This window comes from Mercenaria mercenaria, chromosome 6 (assembly GCF_021730395.1).
Source record: "Mercenaria mercenaria strain notata chromosome 6, MADL_Memer_1, whole genome shotgun sequence".
In the NCBI taxonomy this organism is placed as follows: domain Eukaryota; kingdom Metazoa; phylum Mollusca; class Bivalvia; order Venerida; family Veneridae; genus Mercenaria; species Mercenaria mercenaria.
The window spans coordinates 41,957,072-41,981,415 of NC_069366.1; the positions used below are offsets into that span (position 1 = coordinate 41,957,072).

General features: G+C 34.5%; 1 protein-coding gene across 1 annotated transcript; it reads left to right on the top strand.

Moving 5' to 3' along the window:
• Positions 1-11,546: 11,546 nt before the first annotated feature.
• LOC128546015 (uncharacterized) lies at positions 11,547-19,212 on the top strand. Its single transcript, XM_053546635.1, has 2 exons — positions 11,547-12,096; positions 18,868-19,212. Exons 1-2 carry the CDS (start codon positions 11,851-11,853, stop codon positions 19,069-19,071), a joined length of 450 nt encoding a protein of 149 aa, XP_053402610.1. The 5' UTR covers positions 11,547-11,850; the 3' UTR covers positions 19,072-19,212.
• The last annotated feature ends 5,132 nt before the right edge of the window (positions 19,213-24,344 follow it).

Below are 24,344 nucleotides of genomic sequence, written 5' to 3' on the forward strand. Positions count from 1 at the left end.
TATTGCTTGGAGACAAAGACCTTAATGAAGTACAAACATCCCCCGCCCATGAGGGTGCTGTCTCCAAAAATATACGGCTATAGAGGTCAAAAAACTTATATTCTCACATGTCCCAAACCATCTATTTTCGTCTAAGACTTTGCATGATAAAAATCTTCACTAGCTTAATTTATCAGTTGTGATTGTTTCATTGTTTACGGCAGAGACAGAACATGTTAGAAACCAATTCTCCCTCAGTTTTGATATTTGGAAATTTATATAAATCCCTTTTATGTAGCGGTACCATGTTTTCATGAGTTTTATTTTCTTGTTACCAAAAAAAACCTGCATGTTTCGCAATAGCTACTATCAATTCTTAAACAAATATTCACTATTCACATATCTTTTGCACTAAATATATATTCCTTAACAAATGTTTCCTTCCAAAATTGTGAAGTATACCATACAAAATTTTTATGATCATGTAATCCTGATGCCTGTCGCAGCCACAGTTTTCTTCATTTTCTGAGAATTTGGAAATATTTGGAGTGTCAAAAGCAATACACTGTCATCTATGACAGCTATAAATGTAGCAGATGTGATACCTAGGTTCTCTCGATTTATTGTGCACATGATTATAGTTCTTTAGATAATGCACTAAGTATTGCCTGCCATTTAATTTACCCTACTCCCTGTAATCTAGCTGCAATTTCAGGCAAGTAGAAAACACCACACATGGTCGGATTTAGGTTGTAAATTTCCAGCACGACTTCAGTAATAATACATCTTATTATACCTCTCTTTTGTCTATAATGATAAAATCCCATTACCCGAGAAAGAGATATTTTGACTATCAAAAATATTTTTAACCTCTTTTATTGTTATTATTATTATTATTATTATTATTATTATTATTATTATACCAGATTTATATAGCGCCCTTTTCATGATACACACGTTCAAAGGCGCTTTACATATAGCAAACGCAGCCACACAGGGCGCGAAATTCATCCTCTACTAGTACAGACACAGAGCGATCTGACCAGAGGGACAGAGTGAGATAAAGCCCCCAGAACAGACAGAACAGAGAGAGATGCAGGCCTGTCCGGCTAACTTAGCCTAGCTCTTTGCGAATAGACAGTCTGGTTCTTTAACGTGCCCGGTGTATAGCACCGATACACGCGAAGCCGTCTTTCCTGGGAAGAACCAGTACAGGCCTCTTAGTCAGGTGGGAGACACTCAAGAGCATCTCAGAAATTTCCATTTATTGGACCGGGATTCGAACCCCGGACCTCTGGATTGGCAGTCAAGTGTGTTACCACTAGACCACCGGCCCACTCTTTGACACGTGACCAAGCGAAAGTGACTGTCAGGTCATGTGACAGCGCTGATATTTTGAATGTCATAAAAGAGCTATTAACTGCTTCAATTTTTTAGCCAAATAATTCCCTCTCTTGTACACATATAGTAGTGACGTCACTTTTCAATGAGTACATAGGCGATTACCGCGCTAAAGGTTATAACACACTAAATAGTTCTTGTTCTTTATTCTATATAAAATTGACCTATTTCCAATGGCTGCAGCACGCATCAGGGCCCATTTTAAATGTCTGTAACCTACATTTTCTTGAAGAGTTTTGTCAATGCTAAATAAAAATCAAAAGAAAAGTAGGGGTCATGTTTGATGCAAGAAAAATAATTTCAGTCAAACACACAAACTGCAAAATCAGCTAAAAATGAGACCCCAAATAACACTGGTGGTGTATGATCTAAGTTTCCATGAAAAATTTTGTCATATTGTTATTTCATTATGAAAATGCTATCTACATGTCAAGCATAGATCTGTCATGTGATTTTAGCAAAACAATTGCAAAGAAAATAAGGAAAATAGCTCTACAGAGCAAAAAAAAAACTGAGGACTATTTGTATCCGCCATTATGCATTTTTTTTCGCGCCATTTTTCTATTTAATGTCTGTATGCCTAAAGATGAAACTGTTGAATTTATAATGAATTAAAAACATTGTATGTACTAAATTTTGTTCGGTATAATAAAATAAAATCATATGGCAGCGTGTGTGACATTGATGTTGTCAACCCTCGAAACAGAATGTCACCACTCGGCTGTCGCCTCGGGTGACATTCTGCCCTCGGGTTGACAATATCAATGAAATATTCCATCGGCTGTCGCCTCGGGTGACATTCTGCCCTCGGGTTGACAATATCAGTGTCACACACGCTGCCATATGATATTTGTAATGCTTTCTGGATGACATTCTTAATATGGATAATCCGGTTTTGTTTTTGTTTTTATGTCAATTGGGGGATACTATTCATCCTAGGGAGCTTCAATTAATTAAAACTAACTATTCGGATACTGATGCTTCATTTTCAGATTTACATCTCTCTATTTATGACAATATTATACATAACAAAATCTATGACAAGAGGGATGACTAATTTTTGTATTGTAAATGTCCCCCATCTGGATGGGGGATGTACCTCAGGCTACATTTTATGGGGTATATATTTCTCAATTAATTCGGTTTGACAGAGCGTGTAGTCATGTCAATGATTTAAATGAACATCATCAATATATTACAAGTAAACATCTTCAGCAACGCTACTGTTATTACAAATTGCGTGAATATTTTGCTAAATTTTACTATCGTAATTCTGATTTGGATTACTACATTCAGTAGTAATTTAACGACACTTCCGCGAGAAGGTATTTCAAAACCCGTTTTTCAATGGGATGTGGGTTACAAACTTCGTAAGATCTTGGGTCATGGTATTTTTCCAACTGTATTTGGTACAATTATAAAACGTTTTATTAAAAGGGGTTACGACCTAACTGTTTTATGACATACCACATGTTTAGTGTTCAACCCCTTCAAAGTCAAGGTCAAGAAAGCCAAAATTTTCATGTCAACTGTCCAAATGCGTTTCCTCAGACGAAGCTATATTAAACTGATGCATACTAATTTCCAGTGAATCTCATGATCCTGAAGGCGAAGCATTTCAGAGGTTACGACACCTGTTTACATATATCACTTCACCCTAAACAAAAACCAATATTCTAACACGATCCGATTCATTTTCCTTTTAAACAAAGAAGGAAGAAAGCAATGAATTATCATACAACAAATCACTGTTCTGACGTCACATTTATTACGTCACGGCGTCAAGGGGCATAGCGGCGCGCTGGAAAAGAAACCGATTGAAAACGGGCAAATATTTAATGCATGTCATCAAGGATGTACTTTAAAATCCTTTATAACGTGTTAGAATCGAAATAATATATCTCATTTAGTGATTTGCTCTTGAATAAATCACTGCTTGTCGTTCAGATGCGTATTATTATATCACTCGGGCTACGCCCTCGTGATATAATTCCTTCGCATCTGAACTCCAAGCAGTGATTTATTCAACGACAAATCACTGGATGAGATATATTATTTCTTAAATTTTCCCCAAAGTTGCCTACGGAAAGTGTTTGTTGTGGGAACGTATGCATACCGCAAACTTTGAAATGTTTCCTTTCGTTGTTTTATATATATTATACATATAATATATATATACGGAATTTTTATCAAATATTTCTGATTTCTCGTAAAACAATTTTCTTAATTTCACTAAAATGCTTCAGAGGTTAAAGTTCACAAATATATGGCGAAGGTCACAGTAAATTGTAAACAATATAAATTAATATCGTTAAATTGCCTACTGTAAAGATACATTATGTGCATCTGTTAACATAATTCAGAATGGGACCCATTCACCCAAATGTACAACAATGACATAAATAATTTTATCTACCTATAAAATACATTTATGTGCATCTGTTCACAACGAAGCACTGACCCTGAGGGTTATGTATGGGAAAATATAAGAGTGAACTAAGTGTGGACTGAAAAAGGGCAATATTTATTTTGCCGAACAATACCTTAACAAATATATATTTTCATTTATCTGGGCGAAGAAAACCACCACACAGGACCAGGGAACTGGTTACCTGCGATGCCGCCCAGAGACACAGGAACAGACGCTTGAGTGTCATTTTCAATATCCATAACAGGTATGATGTAGGTGTGTGGTATGTCTATAAATATTATGCAAAACAATGGCAAAAAGTTTATATAAACACAAAGGTAGTAACCCCTTCGTTCAAATGAAAGACACTAGTCAAGTAAAGTTTAACATAAACCATGTTCAGTATTAAAAGTAAAACCGTAGCTACTGACTGTCTCTGTTTATAAATTGATACACAGCTTATGTCTCATACGCTTGAGCTCGTCGAGCAATAATAAAAGACTATAAAGTTCGCCGCCTCAGCGAGTCGAGTAAAAAAGACACAAATATAACATCTAAACTTGCTGCTTAAAATTGATATTTTGAATATATTCTAGCTCGCCGCCTCAGTCAGTCGAGCAATATATAAAACAACAACAAAAACTAAACTAAAACATTAAGCTTGCTGCCTCAGTCAGTCAAGCAATAAGAAAAACCCTGGCTCGTTGCTTCAGTCAGTCGAGCAATGAAAATTCAAGAACTCCCGCGGTACATAACGAGACATGTATAACTCCCCCGGTACATAACGAGACTCGACATATTTATATTGTCATATAGATCTAGCCGTGCTTAATTCCCTCACTGTTACAGCCATGACACACTCAAAACGAACACATTAAATATATGTAACGCCTTGCTACCTCAGACAGTCAAGGAAGACAGAAACTTAAATTAGTGGTAAGCCTTGAAATACCCCTGGAAATGGCTGCTGGTTCTATCCGTCAAGACAGAATGTGACCTCTGAAAACACACGTTACTATATGGCTATTATACAGGATCGCTTGTGAGATTTGGACGTATGTATTTTGTGTAAGCCTGTGACGACCAACGGCCTAACCGTTGAATTTGTGTATTTGAGAATTGCATGCCATGGGCCAAAGTTGCCCTTCCAATACAGAATGAGTGTGTTGTATGCATAGTGGGATCAAGCCGGCAGTCTTCTACACATAGTTTTAGAATGCGTCGGATGAAAGATGAAGTAACTGGACGGCCGCAGCTAAATCGGAATAAAGGACCCTTCCGAGTTGAGATTGTGTTTACATATTTCTGCAAGGCCCGCATTGGGCACAGAGAGTTATCATATGAAAATGTGACATTTGAAACGTTATGTTGCATGCATGCTAAGACTAAGCGCCGTACTAACTTCATAGTTAACGAGTCTTTGCAGGACTGTTTGTTGATAGTGTAAACGACTGAATAATTGGATAATGCATTTGGTACTCAAAATGGGACCCCATATTTCTAGAGCTAACACTATTGGGAAAAGCTCTTTGAATATTATGTGGAAAGATACCAGCTGTGGTGACCATACCACATTACGAAACAATCCAATGTAGAGATGTGCTGAAAGCCTTAAAATGGCACATGGACTGGAGGACCCATAAGAAGACATGTATCAGAGTAGTATTGTCCTTGGAATGTGATACCTAACAGGTCATGATCACTGGGATGTATCGGAGGTAACCTGAAGGCATTCCTTATATCGGTTTTTGAAATAGCTACCTGGGCCAAGTTGTAAAGCGCTGTGACTGCGTTGTCGAAGGAAGCATATCTGACAGTTGCCAAGTTTGAGTCTATGTGGTCATTAATGGAGTCACCTTTTGGATGACTTAAATGATGAATCAAGCGAAATTCAGCGGCAGTTTTCTTTGGAACTAACCCAATGGGACTGACATGAAGGTTAGAAAAATGTCAGTCTGTAAAGGGACCTTTTATGCGATTAGCGCATAACTCTGTTTGTAGTGTTTGTTTGACAATATCCGTTATTCAGAACAAGAATAGAGGTTTGAGAATGAAGAAGGGCGATGAGGACCAGTGTAACCAAGATGAAAACCTCCGGTGAAACCTTGTATTAAGTAGTCGTGACCCGGTTATCCCCTTAAGTATCTTGACAGAACATTTACTTGTATGGAAGTCGTAGGTTTGCCAATTATGCTACAGTTATGGATTACGATTGGTGTTGGGTGAGGTTGTGGTGTTGACAGATTGTTGAGGGTTTACGGAAAAGGCCTGTTCTTTGCAGGTGAAGGAGCATTGGCCAGAGTGATGTGATCCCCTGCAGAACCCATAGACATGGGGCCGAGGGCATCGTGGCATCAGAACGAAGTCTGGATAATCAGAACATAGTCTGGAACATCAGAACATAAGTCTGGAACATCAGAACATAAGTCTGAAAAATAAAGTAGTCTTTAACATAAGCAAATATTCATGAACTTCAGAACATAGTCTGGAAAACATCTGTAAGAAGAACATAATAATATTAAAACACTGTGAATTTTAATATTACTATTTAATGTTTATATCAAACGTCAGAACATAGTCTTGAACATCAGAACATAGACTGGAACAACAGAAACAAAGCCTGGAATATCAGAACATAATCTGTAACATCAGAACAAAGTATGGAACTGGAACATCAGAACATAAGTCTGGACAACAAAGTAGTCTGTAACAGAAGCAAATATTCATGAACTTCAAAACATAGTCTGGAAAACATCAGAACATAGACTGGAAAAACATCAGAGAAATAGTCTGGAACATCGAAATTCGTACGGAAATCTAAAATTAGCCTGTAACGTAAGGCAATGTAACACACTGTGAAATCTTACTATTAAAGAAATATTATTATTATTTTGTTACAATTATAATACATCAAAACATAGTCTGGAACATCAGAACATAAGTCTGGAAAACAAAGTAGTCTGTAACATAAGCAAATATTCATGAACTTCAGAACATAGTCTGAAAAACATCTGAACATAGTCTGGAAAACATCAGAACATAGACTGGAAAACATCAGAGACATTATCTGGAAATCGTAACTCGTACGGAAATCTAAAATTAGTCTGTAACGTAAGACAAAGTAACACACTGCGAAAACTTACTATTAAAGAAATATTATTATTATTATTTTGATACAATGATAATACATCAGAACATAGTCTTGAACATCCGAACATAGTCTGGAACTGAAAAATGGTCCAACGTTACTAATAATTCGAGCAGTTACAGCCAGACTAAACTATCTACAATTTCCATATTTGTCAAAAAAAAACATTTTAATCTTATTTTATCTTAAAAAATGACAACTGTTCTTTTTTAAAGTTTGAAACTGATAAGGCAAATATATACTGTAAACAATCATATGAAATTAAAATTCACACTTTTACCTTTATTGTGGTTTCAATGCCAAAAAAAAAAAAATAAAAAAAATTAGACTCTGAACTTTGGCAGATCGTACTATAACTTGATACCTCATGCTTGCGAGCTGTGGTTGATAAAATAATTAAAAAATTCATTCATGCTACATATTAAATTGAAGGTCAGAGCTGTTTTTCTATGGAGGGTATTATCCGCCATGATACAAACTTACATATTTCAAATTAATAAATGCAAAGTCCATGCACCTAGATGACAACTTCTAACTTCCATGTGGCTAAATTGAATTTTGCATCTAAATATTTTTAGTGTTCATATACGCAAATCCCATTTTCTTATCCCAGTGTATGGAATGGCATTTAAGTAAAAAGTCCATTCATGCAAATAACTTATTCTTGCACGTTTACATATACAATGGTAATTTAATGAACTAATATTCTTTATCCCAGTTTCTAATTTCTATGTCCCATATTTTTTTGTATGGAAAAGAGAATCAATATTGTAAAACATAACATTTTATCACAAAAATTCCTGCATCTAAAAGGGATTTCACATATTTGTTATGTTTAAATTGTTAATGCTGAAGTTTTAAGTTTTCTACGCCGTAGGTCCTAATTTGATAATCATTAAATGTAAATTTCATAATAAACTTCACAAGTATTTCATCAAGTCTCTTTTCATGCAGAATGTATTTTTCGTTTGTATAATCTATTTCAAACATATATAACTGTTTAAAGAGTTAATCTTCGCATTATATGATTAACAACAAACATCGTATATATGAAAATTTTAGATTTACTCAAGCCGCTCGCATACACTAAACTGACTCAACATCGCAATGCGCAGTATACATGTATTACGTACGACATACAAAGCATCATGGGAAGGTTATCAAATACTGTTACAATAACATCATTTAGAAGTTATAATAGGAAACTTGTCTCGTAAGCATTTAGAAGTTACAACTTGGAAAATAGAATTTAGAAGGGTGCCAATAATATTGGTATCCAGCTACATAGAGAATTATAACACAGAAGGAACCAGAAATACCGGTTCCCTTTTAAAGCCCTGCTCCGCGGCTATTCAAATTCTATTGTGTGTATGCAACCCATTATTACAATAGGTAACAGTTAACGGCCACGCGCCACACTTTAGCACGCAAAACCACAGGTATTTTATATAGAATTCTATATAAAATTGACCCTATTTTGACCGGCATCTCTGTTCATAGTCAGCATTTTCATGCTTTTTCAGCGACAATTTAAGGTTAAAAGGTCGGATTGGAGCAGGTTTTTAAGACAAAGGGCGCTAGGTTTTTCCTGGGGTTTCCCAGTGTTATGAATAGCGACTCTATCTGGAGGTCGTTTTATGGCAAATTGTGTATGTTTATAAACATATCTGTCGAAATACTGACTTGATTATATAGACTTTGATATTGTGCAGTTGAATTGGTTTTATTTGCCGGCGCTTAGAGGCTCAACCCATTTTACATACTTGTCAAGCACGGATCCAGAAATTTTTGACTGGGTGGGGGGTGGGGGGCACCTGTCTAGAACCGAGGCGCATAACAAGCGCTGAGAGCGGGTAGGTATTTGAGGGATGCCTTTGCCCATGTTAGGGGGTCAGGGGGTCCCTGGATCTTTTTTTAATTACAGGTATGACATGGTGGCCTCTGGTGTTTTACTGGTGGCTATACTCCCCTCATTTAGGTGGTCAGGGGTTCTCCCCATGGATATTGTTTGTTGTGGGTTTAACGCCGTTTTTCAACAGTTTTTAGCTCGACTTTTCGAAGAAAAAGTAGAGCTATTGCACTCGCCCCTGTGTCGGCGTCGGCGTCGCCGTTGGTTAAATTTTTTTTTAATAAAGTCAAATATCTCTATTTCTATCAAAGTTATTGACTTGAAACTTAAAATGGTTATTTATTATCAAAGTCTACACCAGGAGAAACAATCCCCATAACTCTGATTTGAATTTTGACAGAATTATGCCCCTTTTTAACTAGGAATTGTTTGTTAAAGTTTTTGATAAAGTCAAATATCTCTGTTACTATCAAAGCTATTGACTTGGAACTTGAAATAGTTATTTAGTATCAAAGTCTACATCAGGAGAATCCATCCCTATAACTCTGATTTGAAATTTGACAGAATTATGCCCCTTTTTAACTTAGAAATTTTTGTTAAAATGTTTGATGAAGTCAAATATCTCTGTTACTATTAAAGCTTTTGACTTGAAACTCTAAGTCTACACCAGGATACACAATTCCCATAACTCTTATTTGAATTTTGACAGAATTATACCCCTGCGGTGAACTACGTTGAACTACGCTTAAGTACGGACAGTCTCGGATAAATACGTTCAGCTTCGGCAAGGTACGTTTCAGTACGGATAACTACGTTTTAGTACGTTTAACTACAGATGAATAAGTTTCAACCAAGTTGGACTAAAGTCACGCTTAAATGGCTATGGGTCGCTCGAACTTTTATGCATGTTCAAAAGTTGGAGAACTCGCAAGTTTGTGATAAGTCATAAATACGTTTTGACTAAGTGTTGGTACGGATTGATACGGATTACTACTTTGAGGTACGGCTCAGGTACGGATCGATACGGATTACTACGTTTCTGTCCGTGGCTAGACGTAGCTATCCGCGCCGTATGTGTGACTGGGTTTTTTATAGGTTATATACCAATAAAAGAAATTGTTCTTTATTTCATATAAAATTCAGCTACTTCAGAACAATTTTGTTACAGTTTCTAGATTTTCACTCCGCCATAGACCTATTTTCCACAAGATATCCATACATTTGCTTCAAGAAAACGAAAAGAAAAAGGGGTGTTGAATAGTATGCAGTGAAATGCAAGTCAACTGAAGTCAGGTACCCTCATATTTCCGCATTTCAGAAAGCGGTCCGCAGAATAAATACCCTACTTTCGTTTTCAAGTAAACAACTCGAACACATGCGAATACTAGCATGAAAAGTGTCCCGTTTTATGTAAAATTCATTCCACGAGTGAAATAATGCCCAGTTGACCCCCGATTTATTAGGGACTTCTTTCGACTACACCACGGAAGCACATTTTTGACCGAATTACTGCATTATTACCTTTAGAGTTATGCAGTATCAATTAAAATTTTACTGTTTACACATTCAGAGAAAATGACATCAATGGAATTATAGTTATAACATAACGATGTTATAATCAATATCAAATTCAAATAGATTTCTAAATGTGTACGACCCGAATAAAAAGACAAGATTTATATGAAATGTGGACGAGAAATAACAGTTCTATTGACTGCTTTTTCATATGAAATAAAGTAAATTATCATTTTTGTTATTTTGATGATGATGGAAAAGAACAAGCAGGAAATGATGATGAAAACGGTATAGATTATAATAATTTAACATAAGTGCTATATCTATATCACAAAGTCTTCCAACATTAGTTTTATCTTGTCTTAAAATCAGAAATTAATACCTTGACCTTTTGCATAAAAGATGTCTTTGGAGAGAGCTAAAGTAACCGAACATCAACATGCCGGCCTTCATATTGGAGGACTTCGGGGGCACCTTTAACGTGAAGACGACCTGACTATTTGAGATTATTATGTATTTAGGTAAAAATGATATCGTATGAAATATTAAGAAATATTTCTCTGATATATTACTTGTAACATATATTTAGCTAGTATAAATGAAACGTATTTATTGCTTTTATTTCTGACTTTGTGAAGTGTTATGTGCATAGTGTTATCGCAGTTTTCCTTTGATCTTTGCAGTATGTTAAACATAGTAACACACATTAATACTACAAAATCTGTGCTGATATTTTACAAAACTGTTACGATATATATCAACACAGAAATCTCTATAGAGTTTCAATAGAAAAAAACTGTTGTGATATATATCAGCACAGTAAAACTGTTCCGATATATATCGCAACACTTTTTCTCTATCGAGGTCCTATCGAGGGAGTATAATTTTTTCCTTTTCAAAGAAAAGATGATTTTAGCTCCAAATTACAGTTCACAGAGAAAGAATTATCACAAACACCTACATTTATAAAATAAAAAAATAAATAAACTAGAATATTTTAAAAACTCGATAGTTATCGCCAAATTCAGAAATACATGAAATGTATGAAATTCTGAGATTTCTCAAATGTTTCTTTTTCTTTGATTTTTTTTTAGAAACAAAACAACAAGTTTTACAATATGTTTGGCCAATGAAATGCAAAGATTTAAAACCAATTAATGCAGAAATCTGTTGGATACTTTTATCTGGGGAACACATTTTCTAAAACAGAAGTTTTAGTGTTTCAGTCAGCGAGGAGCAGAAAGGGAATCACAAGAGTAAAAATAATAATAAACAAATTTAAATGAAAATAATACATAAATTTTAATGATAAAACTATGCGATAAAACAGTTATAATATGTAATGCTCGTGTGTTACGAGGATATATCGGAGCTAGGGGTACATCTCGGTATTTTTCTCTGCACATATCTGTCTCGGCCTACCGGCCTCGACGATATGTGCAGAGAAAAATACCCTCGATGTACCCCTAGCTCTGATATATCCTCGTAACACACTCTCACACATACTGTAACTATTACTTAGTAAGTTTTGCCATAATTGTTTCTGTGATGAATTTTGATGCGCTTTTTTTATTTATTCAACATAAACCTATGCGTATATTCATATCGTTATACAGGTCAAGCAAGAAGAATAACAATCAAGGTAACCAGTCGACAAATCCGTATGAAACTGGTTTTGACATTTCATTTGTTACAACACCTGCCACAGAGTCACAGAGACCAGACTCGACGTACGACTTGATCAGGTTTGATGACGTGGAAGATCCAACACCGAGTAACAAAGAGAACCATGATGTGAGTTTGTTTTAACGTCCCCAAATGTGGAAGGTGGGCATTTTAAAATCGCACCGTCCATGTGTCCGTGTGTGTGGCCGTGTAAATTCTTGTCCGGGCTGCAACTCTACCATCCATAAATGGATTTTGAAATAACTTGGTATAAATGTTCAACATAATTAGACGACGTGTCATGCGCAAGACCCACACCCCTAGCTCCAAGGTCAAAGTCACACTTAGAGGTCAAAGGTTAACAGTGTTTGTTTCGTGCCCGGTCCATAACTCTGCCACCTATAAAGGGATTTTGAAATAACTTGGCATAAATGTTAACCATAATGAGACAATTTGTCATGTGCAAGACCTAGACCCCTAACTCCAAGGTCAATGTCACACTTAGAAGTCCAAGGTTAACATGGTCTGTTTCGTGTCCGGTCCATAACTCTGCCATTCATCAAAGGATTTTAAAATTAATTGGCATAATTGTTCCCCATAATAAGACGACCTGTCATGCGTAAAATCCAGGCCCCTAGCTCTAAGGTCAAGGTCACACAAAAGTTGAAGGTTAACATGGTCTGTTTTTGTCCGGTCCATAACTCTGCCATTGATGAAGGAATTTTAAAATTACTTGGCATAAATGTTCCTAGACTAGCTCCTAGACTATGATATATCTTTTTACATTTTTATGATTGAGTGTACTGAACTGAGCCAGTCTATAGCCACTAGACTGATAATAACTATATTTCTATATTTTTCCCTTTTTTTGACGAATTCAATTTAATAGAGACAAAAGCCAGTCTATTTTAGAGATTTTCACACAGGACTGATGTTGAAATTATCAGTCTAGTACAATCCGAAATGCTCTCAGAGAGATGATTGGCACCTACGGCTATTAGATTACCCGTGGATAATTTGGTACATCATGCTAGTGGTCAAGTGTTACGCTGCTGATCATAAATCTGTTTTCCTAACTGAGTTTTGATGGAGATAACTGAAGAACCATTCTCATCTAGAATAAACCATTCTGCTACTTTTGAAATCTTGATGGGTCATCTTGCAACTATATTTATTATTCTAACACGATCCGATTTCTTTTCCTATTAAACAAAGAAGACTGTAACCAGTGAATTATTATACGATAATTCACTGTTCTGACGTCACAATATTACGTCATAGCGTTAAACGGCATATAGCGGCGCGTTGGAAAAGAAACCAATTGAAAACGGGCAAATATTTAATAAATGCCGTCAAGGATGTACTTTAAAGTCCTTGGTAACGTGTTAGAATCGAAATAATATATCTCATTTAGTGATTTGCTCTTGAATAAATCATTGTTTTTCGTTCAGATGCGTATTATTATATCACTCGGGCTACGCCCTCGTGATATAATTCCTTCGCATCTGAACTCCAAACAATGATTTATTCAACGACAAATCACTGGATGAAATATATTATTTCTTAAATAATAACATGTTTATTTTAAAGTAAGTAAGTAAGTAAGTTTTATTTGGCACAAGTGTACATGACATGGCAATATAGCGATAAAACAAATGACAGATCAATGCATAATAAATATTACATAGTGACAAACCAACAAATCATTAGACAGTTATAGCATATATATTAGCCAGTAGATATAGACAAAATTATGAGAAAGCTGTACCAAAATTAAAAGAAACATAAGTGTCAGCAAAAAATGATTTCTATTCAGTGAAAGGATTATTCTAATCATTAAAATTCTGAAACCGAAGAATGGATTTTAAAAGTTTCGTACAGCATGTCATTGTCAAAAGCACATTTTAAAAGATATGTTGAGTTCAAGTGTATTCAAACGAAAGAAACTGCTTGGTATAATATGTGGCAAAAAAGAAGATTATGATTGCTACCATATAAAACTTTTCAAAGGTGTTAATAAAACCGAGACTTCTTGTCCCATTGGAAAGCCAGTAGATATAGACAAAATTATGAGAAAGCTGTACCAAAATTAAAAGAAACACAAGTGTCAGCAAAAAATGATTTCTATTCAGTGACCAAGCACCAAACAAAAAAGACGTTTTATTTTCTTGACAAAAATTGATAAATAACAAAACTATTGAAGGGCGATGCATATATGGAAGGCTGATGCACCATTCTTATTGCCAAATATCCAATGCTAATAGCTAAATAAAATATTCTTGCTCTCATTATAAATGCGAAAATTTCAAATATCTAATGTCTATAATGCTGAAAGATAATTCTAACTGTCTTTTGATTTTATGAAATAAAGATCTGCATCATGTCTTGTGAGTCTGATTTGAAGCATGTGTAGTGTCATGCCAACATCGGACAATGCATGTTAGTATTCAGCTTTGTATGAAGGGCCTGTGCGCCAGGCTAATTGCCGAATTTCAATTTTAATGCTAAATGCCAATAACTTTATGCTAAATTCATATTATTTAATGCTAAATGTTATTTTTTATTAAATTATTTGTCATTTAGCTTTTGGAAATTAGCATGGTGCACCGTCCTTTAATACATAGTATTGTTTTGCCATCGCATTTGACAATTATGACTCAATGTTTAAGATTTAGCATTTGGCATTAAATATTTTGCATTTGGCATGTAGCATTTTTCAATTGAAAGGGCGGAGTTATAATGTCAACTTCCTAATATATATTTTATGCGAAATATCAAATGCTTACTGGTATTTAGAGTATAAAACATTTTTGACGTTAAAATGAAGTATTTGGTAAATTGGACAAGCCTTCCATGAATAAAACTATACTATTATCAGCTAGATAGCAAATAAAGTGGTCTAATAATAGATAAGATAACCAGCGCTTAAAATTTCAAATAATATTACTTTATAGTATACATAATATTTTCAACCATCTCCAGTCTTCTCTACACTGGCGATTAATTGAACAAATGCATGTACCTTATAGGAGTATGTAACTAATTGTTACCTTTCCAATACAAAAATATTTTGAAACCACATGTCTCTATTTAACATTATATTTTTCACAAATCAATTAATTTTATTTTATAACATTTGGCTCTGCTAATCTTTACAAAAGAGTATACAAGTATGGGGTTTTCTTTGTAAAGTAGTAGATACCTAACTGGAGTTAACTGAAGAATATAGTATGCTACATGTGAAATTTGCACAAATAAGAAGCATACAAGAATTATAAGCTTAAGGTGGAATGCGCCTAATTTGAAGTTGTTGGGTTCCGTTTCGAAATTTTGTTTAATATAAAATTCAGCATATTCCTCATAGAATGCGTATTTTATTTTTTTGATATTTCTGTAACTTTTTCTTTACAAACCTTCAAACACGACTATTAACGTCCATTTTTGATGAACCATTATTTTACGTCCGTCAGACTGTTTTCTTAAATCGTTCTGTTCAGTCAACAAGTATCGATTTGCTTGTTACTCATCATATTTTCATTTTAAAATGTCTTTGAAATGGTGTATAATTTTTGGTGATCATTTTAACGTTGAAGTCGATATTTACGTTAAAGTGACGTCAGAGCGACAAATATGACGTTTAGTTTTGAATAAAAAGTTTGCGTTAATCTTGTCTCATGTAAAACCCAAACGATAGACTTTGACAAAAAACTAACATGATCATGAAAACTTTATTTTCTGTCGATTGAAGGAAAAAAATTATGGGGTCACCGAATTCATTTTCGCGTAAAATTACGTTACGCTACCCCTACCCCCAGATAACAACATAGCTTAGTTTGGCTGTTTTTCTGATATATCTCTTTTCAGATCTTAGTATTTTACATTCTCATTCATCAGTTGTTCACTACAGGCGTGAAACGAATCATGGAACGTGAAAAAGAGAGCTTTCCTTTCAAAAGAGGTCCTTCTTATAACTGTAAAATTGGCGACTTCATTGAGAAATGGTTTGAATGCAGAATGTATAACATACGCCAATACGACAACTTTGCTTAAAATACTGACCATGCTATTTTTGAAAGTCGCTTTAAACATACTTTCTATATGATAAAGCTTATTTTTTCAATAGCTGTTTTCCCGCGGCTATTTAGGAGGATCACTTTATTCAAAATCGGGGTGTCCGACTACTCTCCAAACAATCGAAATATTTCCAAAACGTAAAATTTGTAATAAAGTTAGATAAAATAATGTTTACTCGAACATGATGTTATAATTACATAAAGGCTTTCTAAATATTAAAAAGTTGTATTAGCACTTTTTTCCGAGTTATGTCAAAATGAATATTTCTCATTTTCACCTAGTACGTTTTACTTTTTTCGTACTGGCCAGGTTCTGTTTACCCCAGTATTATTTTCTGAAACCCCAGTATTATTTTCTGAAGACTGGTTGTTGTTCGAATCTGCTTCATTAAGAATGCACCTATATTAACTAATAAGATAGTTATGTATTTGTTTGCCTCAGTTGTATTAGCTGCATGTGATGGAATTATATACTGGTACTTGTTAAAATTAAAAGGCTGAAATAATTCAATTAAAGGATTTTCACTACATTCTGGCGAGTTTGTTTTTTTTTAATTTATTTTTGTAAATGTTAACAATGTAATGTGCATCGATACATGAGTTTCCATGCATTATTATTAACTTGCGAGATAAATAATTTCACTTGTAACGTTGAATGAAATCATCAATAGTTGTAAAGGCCTCTTTTGATTAAATTCTACTTAAATAGGTTAAAGATGAGTTTGTTTTGATCACGAGAATCAGAAAATCCATTGAATTACGCATTTTTTTTTTATCTGGGATACGAGTATAGTAATGTAATTCAGCTCAAAGGGTACCGGGGTGTCAAATATAATCTAAACATTAAAATCTGAGTTCTACACAGAAATTATTTCGCTAATGTAACAGAGTTTTAAAGACTATTTTGATTTAATTTTACTAGGAAAAACAAAATAGTAGAGTTTATCCTAAAAGGAGGAGATACATGAAAAAATACTCAATTGCGCTATCTTGTGATTTGGGGGGTAGGGGTAGCGTAACGTAATTTTACGCGAAAATGAATTCGGTGACCCCATAATTTTATTCCTTCAATCGACAAAAAATAAAGTTTTCATGATCATGTTAGTTTTTTCTCAAATTCTATCGTTTCGGTTTTACATAAGGCAAGATTAACGCAAACTTTTTATTCAAAACTAAACGTCATATTTGTCGCTCTGACGTCACTTTAACGTAAATATCGACTTCAACGTTAAAATGATCACCACAAATTATACACCATTTCAAAGACATTTTAAAATGAAAATATGATGAGAAACAAGCAAATCAATACTTGTTGACTGAACAGAACGATTTAAGAAAACAGTCTGACGGACGTGAAATAATGGTTCATCAAAAATGGACGTCAATAGTCGTGTTTACAGGTTTGTAGAGGAAAAAGTTACAGAAATATCAAAAAAGTAAAATACGCATTCTATGAGGAATATGCTGAATTTTATATTAAACAAAATTTCGAAACGGAACCCAACAACTTCAAATTAGGCGCATTCCACCTTAAATGTATTTCTAACTTTGAGACGTTTCTATCTTCTACAGAAATACCAATTTTGATGTAAAAAATATGCTTTCATGTATTTACATATACATTTTTAAAGCTAAAAAATCCTTTCAGAAAAGCCATAGACCTTCTAACTAACAGAATACAGGATAACAAGAAACGAAAGCGTTCTGTCCGAATATTCTCAGAGCAAGATTGCAGATTTATATGCTTGTACTTGTGTTTCACTGTCCTTCAAATACAACACTTCAATATGCATTATTCAGCCCTCATTCATTCTGTCTATAAACGTTCAAGGTTTTAACACAAATATCGCAAAAGCTAACTTTTTCCGCTACCAGTTCGGGGGGAAAACACATCTGTTCTACTCCTTTATTATTCAATTACAGTTTAATTCCTTATGCCATTTTATGACAAGCCATAGGAATGTGTATCTTTCAGATTTTCAAATCTAACTGCAAGTACCAATACAGAGAAATGAAAATTCTTTTCTGGTAAAATTTCAACTCAGCTGACCCCTGCAGTTGTAAACCCAAGCTACCAGATGGTCTCAATGAATTGCATAAACATATGGCAGTAAATCACTGATCTCTATCAGTTAGGCTGTGGTCAGTTCTTGACATTGATTGATAACAAACCTAAAAAGAGGTTTGTGAATTTTCGGATTGTACTAGACTATGATATTGGACGTAGGATATAGACTGGCTCAGTTCACTACATTCAATCATAAAAAAGTAAAAAGATATATCATAGTCTAGGAGCTAGTCTCAACATCAGTCCTGTGTGAAAATCTCTAAAATAGACTGGCTTTTGTCTCTTTGAAATTGAATTCGTCAAAAAAGGGAAAAATATAGAAATATAGTTATTATCAGTCTAGTGGCTAGTCTAAAATGTTCCCTATATTGAGATGACATGTCATGCGCAAGACCCAGATCCCTTGTCTAAGGTCAAGGTCACACTAAGAAGTCAAATGTGTTTCTTGTCTGATCCATAACTCTGCCATTTATCCAGGGATGATAACCATATGAATGGTGTGTCGCGCTTATGAATTGGGTCTCTCTGGTCAAGTTCAAGGCCACGAAATGATGTGTGATCTTTTGCGCAGACACCTTAGCATTCTTAGGCACGCTTCGGGGGCATTTGTCACTAATAGTGACAGCTCTTGTTTATTCTCCTTTTTTGTATAATGGAATTCTTTTTTATATTTTTTCAGCGGATATTTTGTTTTGTTAAGTTTTAGTTAGAGATATTTGATCTTCTTTGCATTTAATGCAACTTGTTATTTCATTTTAGAATACACAGAATGACTACATGAGTTTGCTTCGGAGACAAAAAGACTACGAGCAGTTGAGCTTTATGAAAACTACTGAGCCAAGCCAGGAATTTAGACCTTCTGCGATTCCGAATGAGTATCATATAATGGCTGACACAGCGGCAGCTGGAAGTGCACAACCTGCCGATGATTATATGGAACCTATACATACTATTCAACCTTGAATCCTTTTTTTAATCCTTCGAACCCAAACACTTCTATCAGCTTACGCCGTAGATAAATGTACATGACAATTTGATATATATGTATACTTGTGACGCTTACGTTTATCATCACATAGATTGAAACTGGTCGATGGACAAGACCTGTTAGTACGCCTCTAAATAAAAGGAAGTGTAACATATGTAACAAGTTAAAAGAGTTTCACTTTGTTTTAGAATGTGTTCTATAGAATGATTTAAGGAAACAATGCATACTGAATTATCCTTACAGGCGACCAGATATGCATAAATTCATTGATTAAATGAATACAGAAAATCAAAGTGTAATAAAAAAATTAAGTAAGTACGTTGAAAAAGCTTTTACTGTTTCAACAAATAATGTCTATAGATAAATCAGTATATAAGGTATATTTTGTACATCAAGTTGTTTAATGAAAGATGTTCCATCAAGAAATGCAGACTTTAAAGATGTATAATTCCTTAAATCTGCTGACATTCTTTTCTTTTCATAAGAATGTGTCTGCCTTATTTTTATTATATATAGTTTGATGTAATTAACAGAAACATTGTAACATAATTTAAATCATTAATGTTAAATGAAAAGGTCGTAAAAATTATTTGTCAGACCTTCTCCACATCAAAGTGTGTGTAATTATATATCTGTATGTATGCTTGTTATAGCATGATGTAATAGTCTTATGGAATAAATTAATAAACTCTCAAAAAACTGTAATATGTACTTTTGCGTGTATAAACTTAACTTCTTTTACATGCTAAATAGTTAGACTTACATTTAAACTTATATTATGTATTTAAGTACATAATACAGTTATACTAATAGTAACTGCATATTATGCATACAAGTTTTTATGTATAGCATTATTCTGTTGTTTTTCTTTACTATTTTGTTTTTCTTTACTATTAGGAGGGATAAAATGTCTAAATCCACGGGTCGCATTTTGTTATTTCGCTTTCGGACAAAAAGTGACAATGTGTGGACTTTGTTATAATTGCAATCGATTTGTACATTATACACAATTTCTTTTAAGCTCTATAGATCGGATCTTACTATTTCGAATTTTCGGATCAAATTTATAACGTCTAAAAATAACATTACAAAAGAAAATGAACAGTTAAAGATAGAAAATAAAGATCAATCATTTATTTAAATAATACATATTTTATTTTATACATTCATGTACAATTTCAATTGCATGGTACAATAAGCTTACCTTTATTGTTAATGACTTGAAATTAGGTGGACATTATGATAATATTATTTGAAGATTTGTCACTATATGTGCCAATATTGTTTATGCCACATGGGTCTAAAACCTGGGTGAAAATGAAATAAACTTGTAAAATTGTAAATTTGGAATATAGTCCTTATAATCTCAATGAAAAGGTTACAGTTAGCTTGCAGTTTATACCTAATCGGGGTTTTTAAAATTAATTGAAAGGATTACTAACGTGCTTCAAACATGATACGTTTATATATTTTCTTCCTATATTATTTGATGTTTGTTTTACAAAGTTTAGGTCAAATGACGAATTTTCCAGCTTTTGATGGTAAAGGAAGACCTCGAGAACCTCAGGGATAGACGGACAGCTTGGTAGAACCGCCGACCTTCCGTAAGGCAGTTAGATTACTTCCTCACATGAAGAATTCTACTTCCCAATTAAGCAAGGTTCGGACACACATCGGCGAGTGATTCCAAGTCAGATACCTTAACCAACCAACCATCGCGGCCTCCTTGTTTTAGTAAAGGTGTTGTGTCATCTTCTGAACTCCATTTCTAAGTCGTCTGCTACTGCTCCAAAGGATTCGCTTTCATATAGAGAGTTGTATGGTATACGTTGTATTAAATGTCGTAAGCGATAGCTTATCTGCTTGGGCAGAAATTATTTGTACACTTGTTGATGAAAAGATGTACTGAGAACAATGACGCAAACTTTGATCGTTTAAAACGTTTAGCTGGCGAGACCAAATATCTCGTACAAAAATTTTCCTCTGGCTACCTTGCCTAAATGATTCGTGTACCAATGATTCGTAGACGATTTCAATTATGAGCTAGATAGCTAATCACTTAATGTTTAAAACTAACAATCTTCAGTTAATAGTATTAAGCTCAAACTCCTATAGACTGGAGACTCTATAATTGACTGGTCTTTTTGTTGAAGTTCCCGTCAGACAATGTGTTTAAATCAACAACATACAAGTCCTATCGCATAGATGCTCGGCCTCTGTCCTCTCAATTGAAGTTGGAACTCTATGTTTGCCCTGACTCCTGGATGCTCAGCGCCTATATGCTATCACATGTAGCATTCAACTACCATATAGGTATATCTCCTTGGCTGTACTTTGCCAATAACGCTGAACCGTCTATAAGCTGGAACTCTCCTACTATCTCAGTAGATTACCAAACTCTGGGTCTCTGTCTCAGCTTTCCGATGCTCAGCCTATATTTGCTATCGTCTGTAACATTCAACTACCGTTAAGGTAAAACTCCTATGCGCTGGTCCTATAGAATGAAACCTCCTTGAAACTCTGCAACTCTTCTTTAGTCTATGAACTTCAAACGTCTTCTTTTTAATAATTTATCCGCCCTGACAGGGTAATTGCAATAACTTCCTTATCGAGGTACTGGGATAAATTATTAGTTGAATCCTCGATGTGTCTTTTTCAATCGCTGGATACAGAATGATCTCTCTGTCATCCATCTACCTATTTATACCTTAGCAAACGTGAACTTTGATTGGTGCTATTTATAGAACTTGTTTCTCATGGTCCAAATCTGTACTTAGTATTTTACAACGGGTACTTGCTTTAACAAAAAGTTGGTTCTCCTTAACTATTGAATATAACATAATGTATGACGCTGAGATCCAGCTATCACTGTAATTAACCCAAAACGTTCATAAATGACCAAAATCCTATTATTTTCAGCAATTCAAATATAACTATAGCAATGGTAGCATGAAAAGGGAGTCAATCACTATCTGTGCTTATGTATAACGTTATCAATATATCAAATATATAAATTATTCTGACTGTTATGCCAAAAGGATGGTTGGGTGTGAGTATGAACTAAATTGGGTCATTAACATTAAAGTGGGCTTAAGACGAAACCGTAAAATCTCGTACGGGTGGACAGTTCAATTACTGTAAGCCCGGGGACATCAGAAACTAACAGCATCCATTTTTAAGATTGAAAGAAATCTAAGACACGCTTAAAAATATACACTTCTCACCTTGGTGAATTTTTAAAAAGGCGTTTGTTTGATTAAATACAAATAAAGTCTAGGAGAACTGCTCAAAGAAATTGAATCACTATAACAATATTTCTTCGTGTTTCGCCATTAATGCAATTGAATAGATTGGTTCAGTGTTAGTTCTATATTAGGAAAAGGTTATGAGTTATAGCCCTATTCTTTAATGTGTGCATCGATGACCTTGCAAAATACTAAAGGGCATTTCACTGGAAATGAGAAAGTTTGCATTTTGCTGTACGCGTATGATGTAGTAATTTTAGCGAAATCCGCAGAAGACTTACAAAAACTTTCTGAATTAACTAAATGGTACTGCTAAAATGCTTTGCAGATAAACAGTAAAAAAAGAGCAGTATTGTACACATCATTCCAGTGTCGTTTTCTAAGACTAATACTTCGTTTGTATGTGGCAATACCTTTCTGAGTTTGGTTGTCAAAAATACATATCCCGTTATATCTTGAACACGTTACTGATTTAAATAACACATCCAAAGCTGTAACATATTAGTCCAGCATTAGGGAATGTAAAGTAATTGGCGGGGGTTCTTTTCTGTTCGCACAAAATTGTATGACTGCATCGTTTTTATCCCCCGCCGATAACAAATGGCGTTGTCCGTACGTCAGTCAGTCAGTCCGTCCGCAGCCATTTCTCAGTAATCAGCAGGTAGAGTTTCATGAAACTTGAAATTAATATGAACCAACATACTGCGATGATGCCCATCAAATTTTTTTTAAGATTGGTCAATTTCTCTTCGAGTTATTGCCCTTGATTTAATGAAAAATGCCAAAAAATGTCTGTCCGCAGCCATTTCTCAATAACTATCAGGTAGAATTTCATAAAACTTGAACTGAACATGCACAAACATACTGCAATGATGCCCGTCAAATTTTTTTTGGATTGGTCAATTTCTCTTAGAGTTATTGCCCTTGATTTAATGAAAAATCCACGTTTGTAGCCATTTCTTGGTAATAAGCTGGTAGAATTTCATGAAACTTGAAATAAATATTAACCAACATTCTTCGATGATGCCTGCCATTTTATTTTTTCAATTGGTCAGTTTTCCTTAAAGTTATTGCCCTTTAATTGTTTAAAAATTTACAGATTTGTACCCCAACCAATTGGTAGAATTTCATTAAACTTCTTTCATTTTTCCATGAACATTTATTATAAACATGTGAAGTTTTGTACCCACACCTGGTCACCACCTTGCCTTGATCACACACCCTCTCCACCCCCATCCCCCCCCCCCCCCCCCAAAAAAAAAAAAATAAAATAAAAAAAATCCATTTTCCTTTTTATTATTTATTTTTAAACCTTCCATTAAAATTTATCAGCATGCAAAGTTGTACCGTCCCCCCACCTCACACTTCACTCAGTCTTGCCCACCACTCCGATCATGCATCCCCATCCCCCACCCAGTTTTTTTTTCATCATTTTTAATTTTCCATCAATATTTATATTCAACATGTGAAATTTTGTACCCTCACCAGGTCACCCCCGCTGCCCCCCCCCCCCCCCCCCCCCCCCAAAAAAAACAAACAAAAAAAACAAAAAACAAAAAAAAAAAAAACATTCATTTTCTGTTTAAATGATTTTGACTAATGAAATTATTTGCTTCTTAGTAACATCCTTAACTTTTTGCCGCAAATATTGTTGCCATTCCTCCCCACAAGCCCTTTCGGCGGGGGATACCAATTCATCGAATTTGCTTGTTCCCATGCTTTCGTGAATCGGGGAATGTTTAATACATCCAATACAGTGTCTTATTGTGTAGCAATAGAAACGAACTGACACGGAGTTCGTTCGCAAAGCAACAAATTGCAATATAAAAAGTCAGTCTGGTATTGCTTTTAAAATTTGGTTTCATACTATAAAATTAAACATATCTGAATGATATTTCAGTAATTTTATTGATGTTAAGGAACAACCATAGTCAAAGAAATTTATAGCTTACAGTGTACAGAACAGTATAATGAATGCTTTCATTGCAACTATGTCTTATGAA

Coding starts and splice junctions, on each gene's coding strand:
- LOC128546015 (XM_053546635.1), top strand. CDS start 11,851: ATGAATTTTGATGCGCTTTTTTTATTTATTCAACATAAACCTATGCGT. Junction 12,097..18,867: donor GTAACAAAGAGAACCATGAT/GTGAGTTTGTTT, acceptor ATTTCATTTTAG/AATACACAGAATGACTACAT.